The sequence below is a fragment of the Leptosomus discolor genome, chromosome 26 (genome assembly GCF_034619465.1).
Source record: "Leptosomus discolor isolate bLepDis1 chromosome 26, bLepDis1.hap2, whole genome shotgun sequence".
Taxonomy (NCBI): Eukaryota; Metazoa; Chordata; class Aves; order Leptosomiformes; family Leptosomidae; genus Leptosomus; species Leptosomus discolor.
In genome coordinates, this window is record NC_141416.1 from 1882269 (window position 1) to 1899772 (window position 17504).

Consider the following 17504-nt stretch of genomic DNA (forward strand, 5'->3'; position numbering starts at 1 on the left):
CCAAGTTTCTCTCTGGTGGAACGGCCCTGAAGTCGGTGGTTAAATACAAAATAAAGGGAAGCCCCTGTTAGCACAGAAACTACCAGCGAAGCAGCTGCGTGTCGGTGCAGCGATTCGAGAGCACGGTTCCTTCAGGAAGGGACAAAAGCAGGGGGAGATCTACGGGAACAGAGCTGTGGCTTTGCAGGGGGAAAAGAAAAAAAAAAAAAGTCTCGCTCCTGCCTGACTTGAATAAGAAATATTAGCCCTGGCAAACAACCAGGAGGAGAGGATGAAGCCTCACCAAGACATCTGGTCTCTATTACTCTGCATTACTTTTTGTTTTGCTCAGCACTGACGGCCTTCGGCATCTCGCTGCGCCTTCGGGAAGGCCACAGGAGTTGGGATGGGGGCAGAAAACATCCCAGCAGCGCTGGAGGCCGGAGGAGGATGTACTGGCAGTGCCCCTCGCTGCGCTGAGGGGAGAGCCCCTGCGCACGGAACGACTCAGTGCAACCTATTAGGTGATAGCTCAGAGGCCGGGGAAACTGAGGCACAAAGGGACTGGGACTGACTGGGCTCGCGTGGGGGAGATGGGCAGCGTGCTGCGAGCACCACTGAGGCGAGGACAAATTATTCTTCCTGGCGGACATTGTGCCCTCTTTCGAGTCTGAAATCCCCTTCCAGGAGAGACTCGGCACTGACACGGTCGGGCTCCCACTTGCGGATTCAACCCCTGACACAGCACAGGGGCCTCGCTCCGCTTCCAAGAAAAAATAAACGCCAGGTTCCAGACACCCCTCGAGGACAAACTCTGCCCGTCAACCTCCCCTGCTGCCCACGGGCGCTGCTGTGGGACCTTTCTCCCACGGAGCAGCACGCTTCCATCTCGAAGGACACGCACCACGGAGCAAACAGCAGAGGGAAAGCAAAGAAAAAGACGAATTTTCAAGGAAAAGGGGCAACAGGAGGCCCTTGAGCCAGAGACCGAGCGATCACTGGCACCACAGACAGACAGGACGGGCTCCTCCATCCAACACGACCCCCAGCTCTGGGCCTCGGGACGGAGCAGCCGTTGAGAGCCTTTACTTGGGGAACGGAACAAGCGCAGGGCGAGCGCAGCTCCCCTCAGCCGAACCGGTGCCGCAAACCAGCAGGTTTCAGCCCGGACACACCGCACCAGCTGCTCTCTCGGCAAACCGGCAGTTACGAGCAACGCTCTGCTGGAAGAAACCGCCCCAGCTAAAGCAACCGCCGCGGGTGGCCTGAGCTCGCCGACAGCTTCGCTCCGCACCGCGCAGCTCCGAGAAGCCCTCCCGGTCCCCAGCGCAGCAGCGGGGCTCACCACCTCGGCGACAAGCACGGCACCGCTCAGCTCCTGCGGGAGGAAGGGACGCAGGGGCGCTCCGCTCCGGTTCGGCCTCGCCAAGAGGCTCTCGCCGGACGGACTCCGCATCCCGGCGCCGAGTTGTATTTGACCAAGCCCGTGTGGCCGAAAACACCAACCACCCCGGGGCTCGCCCAGGCGGAACAATGACTCGCCCCTGAATTTGGAACCAAGTAAAAGCCACGCTGCAAGAAACGCAGCGGGGGAATGAGAAACTGCCCAACGCGCTGCAGAACGGCTCCCGACGCTCCTTGGCCTCTTGGCTCCGTCAGGGAGACGCCCCCGACTCCCTGCTCCTCCGCAGCCAACTCTGTCATTTTGTCTCCGGGGCATCTTTCCTAGGAATCCGTCGGAGCGACGGTCCCCGCGCCGCAGAGGGGATGGAGGCGCAGGGAAGAGGGAACGTCGCAGCCCGCCAGCCCCAGAACCTCACCGCCAGCGCTTCCTCCGCAGATGATACAGCCCCACGGGAAGGAGTTAAATCCAGTGATTTACTCATACACGAACTTCCTCGTTTAAAAAAAAAAAAATAACGGTGGGAGCACCAAGATCTCTCTTGCCTCCGAGAGACGCTGAGAAGGGCCCCAGCCCTTTGGAAAAGGTTGCTCTGCTGCAAGAGGCATCGATGCGGCGAGGAAGCCCTTTGCAAACCCCCTCCGCACATACCACAGCGGCGGCTCATCCGACACGTTACTCACACAAACACATCCAACCTTTTGTCCTCTTCCCTCGCGCCTCTCCGCCCCTGACGAGCGAGGGTTAATTACGATCCCTGAGCAAGCGAGGACAAACCCTTCCATCCCGGCAACCTGTTTCCCAGCACACCAAAACCTGAAGCAAGCCGTGCTGGCACAGCCGCCCTGGGAAGCTTCCTCCACCCGGTGATCACAAGGCACTTTGCGCCTCAGCGTTCCCACGATCGTTTATATATGTAAATGCACTACTTCAAGTTGCTGTTATTACCCACAGTCGTGTCTGAGTCTTCCTCTTCAAATGAGCCGTCTGGATGCGACAGAAAATGGAAGGAGAGGCAGGAGCCCACATCCGTGGCTCGGGCTCCAAGAGCAGCTCTTCTGCCGTCGATCCAGCACCGACTCTGAACTGCGTGATGATAAATCACCTCGATTTAAGGAGCACACGACCGCGGCACAGACTGAAATCCCGCTCAGATTTCCAAGCAAGAAGTCAGAGACTATTATCTCCACCGAGCAGAGGCTGCAGGCTGAGCCCCGGCAGCAGATCCCTCGGCCTTCGCACGAGCTGAGGGCGGCCTTCGGTTCACAGAAAGAGCGACGAGGTCCCCACGGGGAGTTCAAAACCTCGGAGGTGCTGAAATGCCTCTGCTCTTCCAGCCAGCGCCGAGAGCAGGATGGCAGCAGCGCTGGGCAAAAGAGCTGGAAACCAACGTTTCCACCCAGATCTGCACCCAGTTCCTTCCCCACGCTGCTCAAAGTCTCACCACGGGAGAAGCAGGGGATGGCAAAGGGAGGGATTAAATGTTATTATTATTTATCACGCCTAAAGTTACTGTCAGCTTGAAGCAGAAGTTTCAGGGGGGGAAAAAAAGCATCGAGGGGTTACTGACCCACGACGAACAGGCATAGCTTGAGGAACCGCGCTCAGCAGCCCACCGACCGGGCGCCTTACGTAACATCTCCGGTCTTTAAGTAGATATTTTAGGCAATTACAAAGCGCGAGGGGCACCAGATGGCTCGCGGGGCTGGGGGGGGGTTGGCAAAGCCTCGTCAGAAACGACAGTCTGACGGCACGGAGAAAACCAGCTGAAAAAGTCTCTGAACGGGTCCCTGCGACACTCCAGGGGCCCAGCTGCACCCCCGGGGGGGCCGCGCTTCGGCCGGCACCGGAGCCCCGGAGGCTGGTGGGGCAGCGCGCAGGGGGCCGCGGGGAAGGCGGCGGGCGGAGGGTTCCCCCGGGAAAGGGGAAGGACGAGGCCGAGCAGCGGTACCTGGTGCAATCCCATCCCGCTCGGCCGCCTCTCCGCTCTGGGATGCCGAGGCACGGGGCAGCGCAGGCGGCTCATCCTGGGCAGCGGCTCCGCGGGGCTCCGGGAACGATCGGCTGCTGCTGCTGCTGGGGGGGAGGGAAAGGAGTTTTTGTTTTTTTTTTTTTTTAAAAAAAAAAAGAGGAAAAGAAGACTCTTTTTTTTTTTTTTTTTTTTTCCTCCTGCGCGACGAGGCGCTCTCGGCCCGCAAAGCCCCGGCCGCCGGGACTGCCGAGCCCGGGGAAGGCGGCGGAGGCCCCGGCCAGCCCCGCTCTGCCACCCCCGCAGCCCCGGTCACCCGGGAGGAGGCGGCGACTCCCCGGTGAGGGGCGCAGGCCGGGGCCGGCGACTGACACCCACCCCCCCCCCCCGCGAGAGGCCGCAAAACCCACCCGAAAGACACACACCCCCCCCCGCCCCCGCCGCCGCCGCCGCCTCTCCCCTCCCCGGGGTGACGGTGCCGCCTCGGCCCGGGCCGGGGGCACAGGGCGGGGGGTCGCGGGGGAGGCCGCGGGGTCTCACCTGGAGCGGCGCGGAGCGGCACGGCGGGGGCAGGCGCAGGCCCCGGCGGCCCGGGCTGCCCGCGGCGCCGCCTGACGGGGCTGAAGGGGCCGGGCGGGCCTGGCCGCCGCGATCGCCCCCTGCCGGCCCGGCGGCACCCGCGCCGCGGCGGGGCGGGCGGGCGTGCGTACGAAGGGGCGTGGCCTGAGAGAAGGGAGGGCGTGGCCCGAGAGGAGAGGCGTGGTCTACGCGGAGGGGGCGTGGCCGCGGCACGCCGCAGACCGCGGGGTTGGCGAAAACCGGCGTTTTTTGGGTTGAAAATCGCTTCTGCCGTCACGGCCACCCCCCGCGGGTGGGAGAGGAGATCCCCTCCCTGCGCCCGCCCCTGCCTGCACCCCCGAAGGGGAAACTGAGGCACGGCCCCACCCCACGTGTCCCCGCGTCCCCCTCCCCGACACCGCCCCGGGCTCCAGACAGGACAGACGGACAGACAGTGCTTGGGTTTTAATGGCGGTGTGCGGGGGCAGCCGGGGCGCGGCCCCTAAGTGCCAGGGTGGGCGCAGAGCCCTGCCCGTCCTGGAGAGGCCCCTCAGGACGCGGGGACACAGGGGGACACGTCCAAGTGCTGGGAAGTGGCGGCAGCGGGACGGGTCGCTGCCTGCGTCTGTCCATCGTCGTGTGCAGTGGGGGGGTCCCCCATGTCCCTGGGGGCACAGGAGCCCCCCGCAGCCCCGGTGTCACCCAGGGGGGACCCAGCCTCACCCAGGCTCTGCTGCGCCACCACCCCCTTCGGTGCCAGCTCACGGCCATCGGCAACTTTGGCACCGGTCCTGCCGTCCTGGATGACACTGACCTGGGTGGACATGGGGCCCCCGGGTGGGCTGTCCCCGAGGGGGCTGGTGGCACCGCGACCACCAGGAGAGCCACCACCATCGGTGGCCGCCCCACCGCCAAGCTCCGCCGTCTCCCCCGCACCCCCTTCCTCCGGCTTCTTTCGTGGCCGCCCGCGTCTCCGCTTCTGCAGGGTGGCATCCCCGGCCGGCTCCGGGGGACGCTTGGTGGCCTTGGGGCGCTGCGAGTCCTGGGGGCCGGGACCCTCACTGCCCCCCGCGCTCCGGGGCTTGGCGGGGCTCTCGGCCGCGGGGACGCCCACGCCAGGCAGCAGCACGTTGAGGACGGGGACGGCGGCTTGTTGGCTCAGCAGCCCGGCCGGCCCGTTGGTCCCCGGAGCCAGCCCCAGGGGCAGGGAGGGGGAGGCCGTGCCCACCGGCAGCGGCAGGGCCACCTTGACGGTGCCCCCCAGGGGGGCGGTCGTGATTTTGGGCGCCAGGACGGGAGGGGAGGAGCGGACGGCGGCAGCGGCGGGTGCCGTCGGTCGCTCCCCCGGCGGGATGCGGGGCAGGAGCAAGGGCAGGCGGGCGACCAGGGCGTTCACCTGGGGGCTGCTGGCCACCTTGGGGGGCTCCGGGGTCCTCTTCTTCTCAGGCCGGGGCGGGACGGGGGGCTTGGGGCTGCTCTCCTTCTTGTTCTGCGGGCAGAGAGAGGTGCTGGCGGGGGGATGTCGCGGCAGAGCTTCCCTGCATGTGCCCCCCCAGGATGAGCGGGATCCCGAGGGTCCCAGCTCCCCACCCGGCTCCGCTGGGGTCTCACCTGCCCCTGGCTCCTGTCGCTGCTCTCGGAGGTGTCCAGGCTGTTCTTCTTTGCCGTCGACGGGGTCCGACTCTCGCGGTGGGTCTTCTCCGTGCTCTCTGTGGGTGCGGAGAAGCTGCTGAAGGTGGGACACCCCCCTGGGCGCCTCGGCCAACGGGCGAGAGTCGGCAGCAGCTCAGCCACGCCACGGGCAGCTGCAAGGGGACGCTGACCCAGGGGACCCCCAAACTCCCTGTGCCCCCTCGGGAGTCCGAGCGAGCCCAACGGGGGGTGAGCAGGGCCAGGGCCCCATCCCACTCACCTGACACCACCATGGCCATGACCAGGTCGGCGCGGGCCGAGCGGGAGCTGATGATGTGCTGCTGGATGAGGAACTGGGCCACCTCCACGATGTTGTTGAAGGAGCGCTTGAGGATCTTCTCGGCCCAGTCACAGGTCAGGGCGCAGGCCGCCTCCATCACCTCGCTGTTGTAGGACTGCACCAGGTCCGTCCGCTCCGACTGCTGCCGGCGGGACAAGCCATGAGCCCCCGCGGCACGGGACACGACGCCCCGGATGCGAACGGGGCCTGATCCTGACGCCCCGGCAGGTCACACGCTTGCACGGGCAAGGCAGGTCCTCGTCCACCCTTGGGGAGGTTCACAGGATAGAGCAGGACCTGCTCCCAGAGCGGGCATCCCTCCACCCCCTGCCTTCGCTGGATCTAACGAGCGAGGAGGTTCATTACCCCGCCAAAAGGCGGCCAGCGACACCCAAGCCATGGAGGCAGCAGAGGACTTACGGTCTCTGTCACTTTGAGGTCCAGGCTGGGCAGGGGCGGCAGGCTGACCACCGTCTTCCTCCGGATCCCGCTGTAGCAGTACGTTCAGCGGCGTTAAGGTCTTTCGCCGTCACGCGAACGCGGCCGCGACAGGTCACAGCTCGCAGGGGTGCAGCCGCGGGGCTCCCAGCCCGCCGTGAGCCACCCCCAGGCTGCCCCGAGCGCATGGCAAGGACGGGGCAACTCCAAGCCCCTCTCAGACAACGAGCTGAACCTTCAGGAGCCAAGAACCAGGAACCAGACCCTCTCAGAAGCTACAGAATGCCACCTCTACACCACTTCTAACTGGGAAAAGCTGGAGAAGCAGCAGCTGTCACCACCCGTCCCAGCGGCTCCCCGGGCTTCCCCTGGCCAGCCGGGCACGTGGAAGGATATTTCGACTGTCCTCGGCCTCCCAGCCGTCGGGCTTTGATATTTGGGAAGATCTCCCGGATGATCTTGCCGAAATTGGCGGCGCTCAGAGGGCGACAGCAGAGGTTATCGCAGTATCGCCTGCCGAGGAGAGCGGCGGGTTAAAGCCGCCGAGCCCTTCTCGCTGCCCTCCGGGTGCACCAGCTTCTCCCCGCTGACATTTCAGGCCCCTGAGGTCGGGCCGGGCCATTCCCAAACAATCCCAGGCGCTCGCTGCCCTCCGAACCGACCTCCCCGCTGGGATTCGCTGGACAAGCCCAGCCCCGGGGAGGGAGGCTCCTCGCGCCAGGCCGGCCCCTGCGCTCACTTGTAGGCGTCGTAGACGTCCTGCTTGGGCAGGCAGGTGTCCGTGTGCTCTTCCAGGTGGTTCCGGATCCAGTTGCACGCGTGCATGTACTCGGCCGTGCTCAGCGAACTCAGGTCCAGGCTACTGCTGCCCCCGCGAGAGCCCAAGACAAACATTGAAACGAGCAGAGAAGCGGCACAGCAGGACAGGAGAAGGCAGAGCCGCGGCAATCTCCCCCCGGCCTCTCGCGACGTGTCCCCCACCATCATCCTCACAGCCCCTGCTCTCCCGGACACGGCCCCGGCTCGCTCCGGCACCCACCTCTTCTCCCCCAAGCTCGGTCCCGACGGCAGCTGGAGGTAGAGGTAGAGCTTGTCGTTGTCCGAAAACTTCTGGACATCTTGCTGCGGTCAAAGGGTCCGCAGGGAGGGGGAGAACGGGCCGGAGACAAAGAAAGGTTAAGGATCCCAGCACGGAGCGGCTGATGCAGGCGCCGCTCTCGTCACCCTCTTTAACGGCAGTAACGGAGGGGCCACCAAAACCGGGGCTGTGAACACAGCCTGCGCGCGAGGGAACTGGGTAAACCAAGTCACGGGAACCACCCCCCGAGGGGACTGGAAAGAGTTGTCCCACGCAGGGCTGGGGCAGTGGGTGCCACCCCCCCCCTGGGCAGGGCGATTGGGGGTTTCTCGGGGCTAAACCCCGCAGGCAGATCCTGACCCGCTGGGAAACGAGGTCAGGCAAGACCCAGGGTTCAGTTCAGCCAGGAGAGGGGCGGGAGCCCATCAGAGCGGCGGCGACGCGGCGTCCCCTCACCCTCAGCACCACATGCGGCGGAGGCACTCACCAGGATGGAGTCAACTCTGCTCTGCACGGATTTGCTGTGTGGGACAGAGACGAAAGGCATCAGCGCAGGACGACACCGCAGGACGACACCGCAGCACCCGGGGCGCACCCCAGCCCGCCCGGCTCCCGAGGCCACCGCCGGCCCCGAGCCCTTCCAGACCCTACACGTGCACCCCGGCGCGCGCGGCAACGCCAAGATGGGGACACTTGAGCGCCAAGAGCCAAAGGCTGCCTGCACCCGTGGGTCAGCGCAGCCCCTTCGCCCCAAGCTCCGGGTTTCCCCGGGCGCCCCCAACCCCGCTCCGGAGCTGCGTGCTCTACCCTACCCCGGGGAGCGCAGGGGAGGTGCAGCACCGCAGCCCCCGGGGTCGTAGCAGACCGGTCTGCGCTACGGCGAAGGCCTGAATTGATTCCGCACCCAAAAGAGGCAGCAAGCTGCCGGCAGCCCAGCACGAGGGCTGCGCTCTGGGCACAGCACCGACCCAGCAGGGCACGCCTGAGGCCGTGCCGCTCTGCAGCGCCGGCACCGCCGCTGCGAGGCACCGCAACGCTTATCCCTTCGGTCCCTGGGGCTGCAAATTAATCAACCTTATTAAATTAACCCACATTTGGTAACGCTCAGATTAACTGGAAGAGCTGCCTGGGGAAAAGCGAGCGGCTGCCCTTACGAGATGGTGCTCTTCAGCTCCTGCAGCAGCGTGCTCGACTCGGTCGTGCTGCCCCGGGAGGTGCTGGGTGACGAGCTTCCCCTTTTGGCAGCTCGAGCACTCAGCTCTTTGTCAGCCATGACATTTGGTTCCTGTTTGGAGATGAAAACCAAAACTTCAACTACAAAAAAAGGGAAGGAAAACTCGTCAGAGTTGTTGAGCCCCCACTGGGCACCCGCAGGGCTGACCTCTGGCTGCCTGCCCCCAGGCCGGGCTCGGGGAGGGAGGCAGGGCAGAGTGGGGCGGCCGTGGGGCAGAGCGGGGTGGCTGTGGGGCTCGGCGCACCCCGAAACTCGCCCACCTTCAGGCCCCGTCCATCCTGGTCCGCAGACATGCCCCAGCTCTGCAGGCTGAGCTCCGTCAGCTGGACACGGGCCACCAAAGGATGTGGAAAGGGCCCCGGTGGCCCCAGGAGGGGCATCTCCAGCAGGAGAGGCTGTGGCCACCTCTGGGTACCCCGCTCCTGGCAGGGTACAGGGGTGCTGGGGGACACCGGAGAGCAGCCCTGGCCCAGTGTGCCCAGGAGGGGATCAGGGCAGGTCCCCACGGGCCTGGTGTGCCCCAGGCTGGGGATGCTGAGGGGGACTGTGACAGTCCCGTGGGTGCTGAGGCATGGGTGCAAGAACAGGGACGATGGGGGCAGCAGGAGGGCAGGTCCCCAGGGAGATGGGGACAGGGATGCCAGGAAGGCAGAAGTCCCTAGCAAGATGGGGACCTGGGACACCAGGAGGGCAGGTCCCCAGCGAGATGGGGACATGGGGACAGGGGACACCAGGAAGGCAGAGGTCCTCAGGGAGATGGGGACATGGGACACTAAGAAGGCAGAGGTCTCCAGGAGCACGGGGACATGGGACACTAACAAGGCAGAGATCCCCGGTGACATGGGACACCAGGAGGGCAGGTCCCCAGTGAGATGGGGACATGGGACCCTAACAAGGCAGAGGTCCCCAGGGGCACGGGGACATGGCACAGTAACAAGTCAGAGATCCCCGCCGACATGGGACACCAGGAGGGCAGGTCCCCAGGGAGTTGGGAACAGGGGACACTAACAAGGCAGAGATCCCCAGGGCCAGGGACGCCACCAGGGCAGGACCCTGCGGGACAGGGGTGCTGGGGGCTCCGTGACAGCGCAGCCCCGTCGGTGCCGGCTGCCGGGGAGGGGAGCGGGGGACAGTGACAGCCGCGTCCCGGGCCGGGCGCACCGGGCCAGGCCGGGCGGGGCTGGGCTCGCCCCGCACCTCCCGCCCCCCACCCCGCCCCGCGGGCCCGGGGCGCCCCGAACCCGCACCCACCTGCGGGCGGCTACAGCCGGGGCGCGGCGCGCCTCGTGCCGGGCCGGTTCGGGCCGGTTCGGTTCGGTTCGGGCCGGTCCCCGCCACGTGCCGCTGCCCCGCGCGCAACAGGAACCGAAAGTGCTGCGCCCCACCGGGACGCGCCCGCCGGGCCCCGCCGGTGCTTTTTTCTGATTGGCTGTGGGGCCGCCGGTCTGCCCGGATACTGCGCTGCGCTTTAATGCGATTGGCTGGTCTGGTTTCCCTACCCGGATACAAGCGGGGTCGGGCTGCTGGGCGGCCGCGCGGGAGCTGAAGTCTGCCTAGTAACAGGCTTCTGATTGGTGGGGAGGGAGCGGGGAGAAGGACGAGCGTAAACGAGTCCGCGCGCGGGCGCGCAGTGTGCGCGGCGCGCGGGCGCAAAGCGCGCGGGGCTGCAGCGCGTGTGCGCTGCGCCGGGCGTGCGCTACCCGTGTGCACATGGCGTGCGCGTGCACGCAGTACGCGCGCGCACCGCGCGCACGGGCCGGGCGCTGCGCACGCAGTGTGGGCGTGCAGCGCGTGCGCGGGCGGGCGGTGTCGGTGGAGGCCGGAGGCTCCCGGTCCCGGCCCGTCCACCGGGGTTCGGGGCAAAGCGCTGCGGGGGGATCCCGGAGCAGGAGGAGGAGGAGGAGGAGGCGGAGGAGGAGGCGGAGGAAGGCCACAGCCTCCCGGTTTTATTGGCGCGGGCCGTGCGGGCCGGCGGGGGTTTCCCGAGGCGCGAAGCCCCCTCAGCTCCTGCGCCCCGGGGTGTTGGGGTGTGGCGAGGCCCCCCGGGGCAGCCGGCGGGGGCTACACCCAGATGTCGGAGGTGCAGTCCCCGCCGGGGTAGCGAATCTCGTGCGCCAGGCAGGGCCCGCCGGGCTCCTTCCCGAAATCCACCAGGAAGCGCCTGTTGACGGCCAGGCCGCCCCGCTCCGTGTCCACGTCCAGCTGCAGCATGACGGAGCCGTCCCTGCGGAGGGGGGAGAGCGAGGAGGCTCTGGGGCGGGGGACCTGCTGCTGCCCCCGAGGAGCTGCCGGGATCGGGCCCCCGGCACCTCCCGCCTGACAGGCTCGTGCAATCGCCCTCGTTCATCGAAGTTCTCTTACTTGATGAGGTCGGGGTAGAACTGCCTGTCCCAGGCGCTGTAGAGGGACGTGGTGACGTACAGCCTCTTCCCGTCCAGGCTGAGCTGAATCATCTGGGGTCCCCCCGGCACCCTCTTTCCCTGCGAGCGAGCAGAGAAGCAGACGCACTGCTGGAGGCCGCCAGACCAGGGGATGCCTCTGCCTCCCCCCAGACCGGCCGTGCGGGCTGCCATGTCCATCCCGTGAGATGCCACGTCCGTCCCGTGGGATGCGGTGGCGCAGAACCGCAAGGACCCGCTCCCCAACCTTGCCACCGCTGCCCGGGCGGGGATTTTGGGGAGATGGCCAAGCTCACCTGGATGAAAAACGGGTCCGGCTGGCTCTGCAGCTCTTCATCCCTGCACACGGTCACAGGTCCTCCCTTGCTGATGCTGCCACCCACAAAGACCTGCAAGAGACCAAAGCTCTGGGTGGCCGAGATGGCGAGGATGGGGCTGATCCCAGCTGATCCCAAGGGATGGAGGAAAAGGATGCGACTGGGAGCCCGCTGCCGCCTTACCTGCCCCACCAGCTTGGGCTTGTGGGTGTCGGAGATGTCGTACTGGCGGACGTCTCCGTGCAGCCAGTTGCTGAAGTACAGGAACCTGTCGTCCAGCGAGATGAGGATGTCGGTGATGAAGCCTTGGGGAGGGTACGACAAAGCTGCACAAACAGACGGCAGCACCAGCAGCGCCCGGGGAAGCCGGGGGGCACCTCAGCACCCAGCCCGGGGATGTGCTGACCTGGCATGTCTGGGAGGAGCCATCCCTCCACCTTCTTGCTGGGGACTTGGATCACCTTCTCGGCCGCCCAGTCTCCTCGCTGCAGGACAGAACACGGCCCCGGGGGGCTCAGCGTGCATGGCAGAGGCAGGATAAGACCCCGTGCTGGGGCAGACGCTGTATGCTCGCCTCCACTGCCTCGAGTCTCCAGGGCTGTAGCTCAGCTACCCTGCCAGCCGTCTCTGCAGAGCCACGGGGAAAATGGGCTCTGGGACCTGAGGAAGGGCTTTACGGGCTAAAAACTTGTCTAATTTTCCAGCTAGATCGGCTGGTTTGGTGAAAGATGTTCTCCCTCCTCACCCCGTTCATCATTACACACAACAACAGACGCAGAAGAATATTACTCGGGCTGTTGTAAATCCACAACAAAGGTACAAATTAATCTCCTTGAAATGAAATCATTTCAGCCTAAACTGGTGCCAGTCAGAACAAGTCCTCTGGTGAGGTTACCCCAAGCCAGCTCATGTTCTGGGCGCAGAGAGGTGGCTGCTCAGCCCGCGGAGGCGGTGTGTGCCTCGGCGGGGACCGGGGCTGGGCTGGGAGGGTGGTGGGGGATGCAAGGAGAAGGACGCTGCGCAGAGGTGTGCGGCTGGGTCCACCAAGGGGCAGCACCCCTTTTCCTCAGATCCCCCGGTGTCCCCAGGGGAGCGTGTACCTCGGTCTTGTAGAAGTGGTGGATCGCGCTGCTGATGGTGCAGCCCACGAAGCCCTCGGCGGCGTCGGGATTGTGGAGGAAGCGGATCTCCAGGGGGGCCGCGTCCTCGCCCACGTCGATGGCCTGGATGTAGGCGTGAGTGGTCCAGTTCCACACGTTGAGGCGGCGGCCGTAGCGCCCTGGGAGGGGAGGGCAGAGCAGGGGTCAGGGGGGGATGCTGCAAGGCGCGGGGTCTCAGGCAGACACGGGCTCGGGTGATCCCTGAGCCCCTTCAGCTCCCGCAGAGACGACCCCCTGCTCTCTGCACCGGCACACGCCGGTTGCTTTGGAGCTTGACAAAACCCATGGGAAGGTGCCCAGTGTCCAACAGGGACCGTCTCGCTAGGATGGGGTTGGGAAGGGTGATGTAACCTTTGGGGGGAGCTGGGCTGAGACGGCTTCGTCCTTCATCCCTACGGCCGAGATCCAACCCCACGCACAGCTCAACAGCAGCAGCTGCGGCTGCCTTGGGCTGAACTTCTGGTGCTTGCACCCAAGTGTGTTCACCATAAAGGGGCTGGGCTTGGCTTTTTTAAACCCATGGGATCTCTAGGAACTGGTGTGAAATTCATTTTGCAGCAAACGGTCTTGGACAGTTTTATCCGTGCCCGTCTGGTGCCAGCTCTCACTCGTGGCAGCAGAGGGTTGGAAATTTGGCCTTCTGGCAGCCCTGCTCAGCGTCTCGCCCCTGGATTATTCAAATAATTGTTTTCTCACCTTTCTTCAGATCGTTTGGGTCAAATCCATATCCCAGGCATTTCGGGATGCCCCATTCGGTGCTGATGAGGACATTATGGCGTGGCTGGTACCAGAAGTCATAACCCATTGGGGGAGTCTTGTCCCCTTTCTCCCAGTTCCCCTTGATCTCAAAGGTCTCTCCATCCAGCAGAATAAAGCCGCCTGATGCAAAAACAAAGCCCCAGCAGTAGCGAGGAAATTGGGCAGGTCACGTGGTATGGAACAAGCAGCAACAGCCAGACCAACCCGCTGTAGCCCAGGCTGCCAAACGGGCTGGGAGACCTGGATGAAGCCTCGAGGGCAACTCTGGACCGTTCCCCCTGTCCCGGCACCCTCCCCCTGGGGGACTGGGGTACCTTTCCCGTTGCCGGCTGGGTCTCCCAGGGTGCTGATCATGATTTCACCGCTGCCCAGGCAGTGGGAGGTGTGGGGGTAGCCCAGGTTGCACTTCCAGAAGACGTCCTCTGGGTTGACAACCTGCCGGGAGTTCACAGGCACCGTCACGTCCTCCAGGCAACAAGGGTGTTTGCTGCTGCGCCGAGCGCAGGTTTGCAAGCCTGGTGTTCCCCCGCGGCATGGCCGAGCCGTGGCGTGGCTGGGCGGCTCCTGCCTGACCTCAGGATGGGACTTGCCGTGCAGCCAGAGGGGCTGAACGCGTGGGCTGGGGCAGAGCGCACCGGTCCTGCATCCCTAGGCGTGCCGGCACACGGGGTGGCTGCTGCCTTTCCCACGCGGAAGTAGGGGCCAACTGCCCGCAGACACCTGGGGCTCCTTTGGAGACCCACGCCGCAGGCGAGACATGGGCTGTAACCCCGAAAGGCAGCGCTGTGCCTGACGCCCGGCGTGCCCTGGGCCCCTCCTGCACGGAGCTGGATGGAGAACTCGGTATTTGCACATCAGCAGGAGAAAAACCACCTTCCGCAGCCTTCCCATACTGTCGTCCAGACGTCCTGCAAAGCTCCTAGATGTACCCCAACGCCTCTTTGCCAAGCTGCCGCCACAGCCAGAAGCCACGACCCCAATCCTTTCGCCGTTATCGTGTGCCAGCACCACCTCCCAGGTACCTTGAAGAGCCTGGGAGCTCGCAGGTCGGTTCCCACGTCCACCACGTAGATGCGGGAGGAGATCAGGCTGGGGAGGATCAGGCGGTTCCGCTTCTTGGTGGCATCCCCGAAGCAGCTGCTGCAGACGTTCCACCCCGAGTGGTGCAGCTCGTCCCCCAGGTTGGGCATGGGCAGGCGGTGGATCACCTGCAAGGTCCCAGCCCTGCTGACTCTGCTCTTCCCTCTGCCAAGGGCAGGACCACAGGCAGAGCGGGGGGCTCGGTGCGCTGCAGACCCCACCACAGGGCGAGGGTGCCTCAGGCAAGGGGAGCGATGGTGCACGGGGGATCCTACGGACGGGGTGTGAAGGGGATTTTATGTGCATTTCAGAGCCTTGGGGAGAAGTGGACAGGCATGAGCCTTCGGTACTGAGCCAGCAGCTTTGGGGAGCGTGACGGAGGAGCACTGAGCTGTGTCCCAGGCCAGTTTAGTGCTGAGATAAAGCATTTGGTACCTGGCAATAGTGTGGAGAGTTGGGGTTGACATCCACGGTGGCCAGAAAGTCGGGTTTATTCCTCCCAGTGTTCCTGTAGATGCAGGGCACGTACACAATCTCCTCCCGGGGACCTTTCAAGACAGAAACGTTGCATGAGTATGAGTGGAAACCACCTTGGACAGAATAAAAACTTTTCAGGAGTCTCTGGTCAGCCTAGATCTCCCTCCCGGGGAGCCTGTGTGCTCCCCTATATGTCCGGGGCCGTTTGGTCTCCATCTCTCTGCCCTACCAGAGGCAATAGGCTGGGCTCCGTTTGGAGGGGGCTGCCCTGCGGGGGTTCGGGCTTGTTCAGCTCCTTTGCCCTGGGAAGGGATCTCTGGGCCGCAGAGTCTCTAAGGAAGTCCACGGCTTTGGGATCACCCCACGCCTGCAAGGACACTCCAGCCCTTCCCCAGTCCCACCAGTCATGCAAATCACACAACACAGTGTCCCATTTCCGTCACATCTACACAGGGGAAGCCTTACAAACACGTGAGACCTGCTTGCCAGCCTGCAGCCAAAGGCAGAAAGCCCCCCAAGCTCCCGTGCAGTCCTACCGAGCAGTGAACATCTACCGTGACGGGATGGTGCAAGAGCTCCCCGCCTGCGAGGAGAGGAGGTCTCTGCCTCAGGGATGTCCTTGCAGCAACGGGTCTGCCATGGTCCCTGCTCCCCAAGGAGGAGCTGCTGCCCTGGTGCAGGCACGGCTCCCGATAGCAAGGGTGATCAGCTTTGCCGGGAAATGGCTTTGCTCCAGGACCTGAGCACCGCCCAGCCCTCAAGCCAGGGCGTTCAGACCCTACGGAGCCTCCTTACCGCTGCGGAGGTGGTACTCGCTCTTGCTTGGGTCAGGATAAAGCATTGCCAGAGCGAGGGCTAGCGGGGAAGAACTGGTTTAGGAAATGCTGAGGAAGAGAGAGTGGAGGGGAACAGAGACACAGAGGTGGTTTGGGACCTTTGGGTTTGCTCCAAACCAGGCGACAGCCGGCTTTGCCACACGGCGCCTCGGTCAGTCTTGGGTTTGAGAGCAGCTGCCAAATGCTGCGGGATCCCCCCCTGCTGCGGCGATGGCACCAACAGCCAGGGCATGGGACATGGCCACAGAGCTCATTCACCTCCTGAGGCATCCAGGGGCCACCGAGGAGCTTCTCGCCACCTGCTCGGGGGCCTGAGCTGCCAGACGCTTGCACGGAAGAGCTTTTCGGGTGCCAGAGTTACTCGGCATCACTGAAACAACCGGACAGTTCCCAATGGAACTTGCCAGAGTAGCAGAGTCAATGGGATTTGTGCTATTTGCTAATGACTTTAATCACCCTCCAGCCCTGCCAACACACAGGGGTGATTTAAAAACTTATTGCTCCGTTGTTGTTTTCTTGGTTCAAAGACGTTTTGGGGGTAGGAACTGCAGATCATGAGCAAGCTCCAGAGCTCTCTAAGGCTTCAAGGATGTGTTTGCTAAGCCCTGGAGAAGAGGATTAAGGGTGGGACAGCCAGAGATGATGCATTCACCAGACTCTTCACATCAGAGCACCAGTGTTTCGGTGATGCAGCGAGATGGATTCTCAGGCAAAGCGTCCAGACATGCAAGGAAGGAGGTTTTGTCGCGTTGTGATCCCAGCCATCAGGAGCAGAGAGCAATGAACAATGAGGATGGTTCCTTCTCCCTCCCCAGGTTTAGCTCCAGGTTTAACAATGTCGTGGGGCTCTAGCAACACGATTGCCTCTGAGAAAAAACCCATTTGGTTTTGCACAAGAAAGGCAGGGGTGGCTGCTGCAGGCTATGACCCATCCCAAGCCATCATGAAACCTAAAAAGGTTTGTTCTGACACCAAGCTGTCATTATACAGTTGATGTTTGGTCTCAGGATGGGCCAGAAGCGAAACCATCCCTTCCCTAACGCGTGCTGGGAGCCTCCTCAGAGAATGGAGTGAGCTGATAACACCCTCTTGTAAGGATTGTTTCAATCCTCACCCACACCACAGACAGCGCAGGGCTCTTCCCTGCCCGCCCTGGATTTCAGACTTGCCTTTCATCGCATCCAGAGGCGAGGCGAAGCCAGGACCGCACGCTCCACACTTTTCTGCATTGAGAAGAACAGAAACAAACAGAAATTAGACGACAGCGAGTTCTTTTAATCCTCTTTTTACCAAGGAACCACTCACTGGAGTGGCTGTGGACGCTCCACCCTGTGGCAATGCTTGAGGCGAGCCAGGATGCCCATGGGCATCCAAATGACCCCCAGAAAGGTTTGGGGCTCTGGGCAGCCCGAAAGGCCAGTGACATGTTCCTGGGTCAGAAAGGTCGAAGGCTCCGAGCCGTGTCTCTCCGCTTTGCCTCCCCTTGTGTCCCTGGGGCAGAGAGGAAGGGTTGCCTCAACACGTGCAGGGGTGACGCCAGGCTCGCACGGCCTCAGGGAGACGCTGAGAGCTCTGCGGTTCTTCTGCGAGGAGGAGAAGGAGGGGAGGCAGCAAGGAAGAACGGCAGTATGGCCAGGCTGCCACACCGAGGGCAGAGGGAGGGGAGAGGATTCTCCTGGGAGCTGAGCGGGGAGAGAGCATCCCCTTCGCTGCAGGGTGAGGAGGGGGATGAGCCCCAGGCTCTGCCCTGCGGCTCCTCCTGACCCTCTTTGGGATGGCTGCGCTTTGCTGCGCCTTGGTTTGGGGGCATCAATGCAAAGCCTTTGCACAGAAAGCCCTTTTCCCA

At 64.1% G+C, this 17504-nt stretch overlaps 2 protein-coding genes across 2 annotated transcripts; both read right to left on the reverse strand.

Moving 5' to 3' along the window:
* Positions 1-79: 79 nt before the first annotated feature.
* Positions 80-8669, reverse strand: RFX5 (regulatory factor X5). Its single transcript, XM_086478240.1, has 15 exons — positions 8551-8669; positions 7884-7917; positions 7358-7440; positions 7058-7183; positions 6715-6831; positions 6301-6382; positions 5821-6022; positions 5520-5617; positions 4466-5397; positions 3891-4073; positions 3333-3457; positions 2956-3027; positions 2330-2467; positions 1160-1357; positions 80-129 (listed from the first exon to the last, which is right to left on the reverse strand). Exons 1-15 carry the CDS (start codon positions 8667-8669, stop codon positions 80-82), a joined length of 2559 nt encoding a protein of 852 aa, XP_086334366.1.
* Positions 8670-10691: 2022 nt separating this feature from the next.
* Positions 10692-16873, reverse strand: LOC104345300 (methanethiol oxidase). Its single transcript, XM_086478542.1, has 11 exons — positions 16828-16873; positions 14781-14893; positions 14288-14473; positions 13580-13700; positions 13203-13385; positions 12447-12625; positions 11753-11831; positions 11530-11651; positions 11326-11418; positions 10992-11110; positions 10692-10854 (listed from the first exon to the last, which is right to left on the reverse strand). The coding sequence occupies exons 1-11, from the start codon at positions 16832-16834 to the stop codon at positions 10692-10694; spliced, it is 1365 nt and encodes a 454-aa protein (XP_086334668.1). The 5' UTR covers positions 16835-16873.
* Between the last annotated feature and the right edge of the window lie 631 nt (positions 16874-17504).

Excerpts from the sequence above, each read along its gene's own strand:
- RFX5 (XM_086478240.1), bottom strand. The coding sequence starts at position 8,669 with ATGGCTGACAAAGAGCTGAGTGCTCGAGCTGCCAAAAGGGGAAGCTCG. Across the intron at positions 6,023-6,300 it reads ACCTCAAAGTGACAGAGACC|CAGTCGGAGCGGACGGACCT; the intron begins GTAAGTCCTCTG and ends TCCCGCCGGCAG. Across the intron at positions 5,618-5,820 it reads CATGGCCATGGTGGTGTCAG|AGAGCACGGAGAAGACCCAC; the intron begins GTGAGTGGGATG and ends CCGCACCCACAG.
- LOC104345300 (XM_086478542.1), bottom strand. Across the intron at positions 12,626-13,202 it reads CCCAAACGATCTGAAGAAAG|GGCGCTACGGCCGCCGCCTC; the intron begins GTGAGAAAACAA and ends CTCCCCTCCCAG. Across the intron at positions 11,111-11,325 it reads CGGACCCGTTTTTCATCCAG|GGAAAGAGGGTGCCGGGGGG; the intron begins GTGAGCTTGGCC and ends GCTCGCTCGCAG.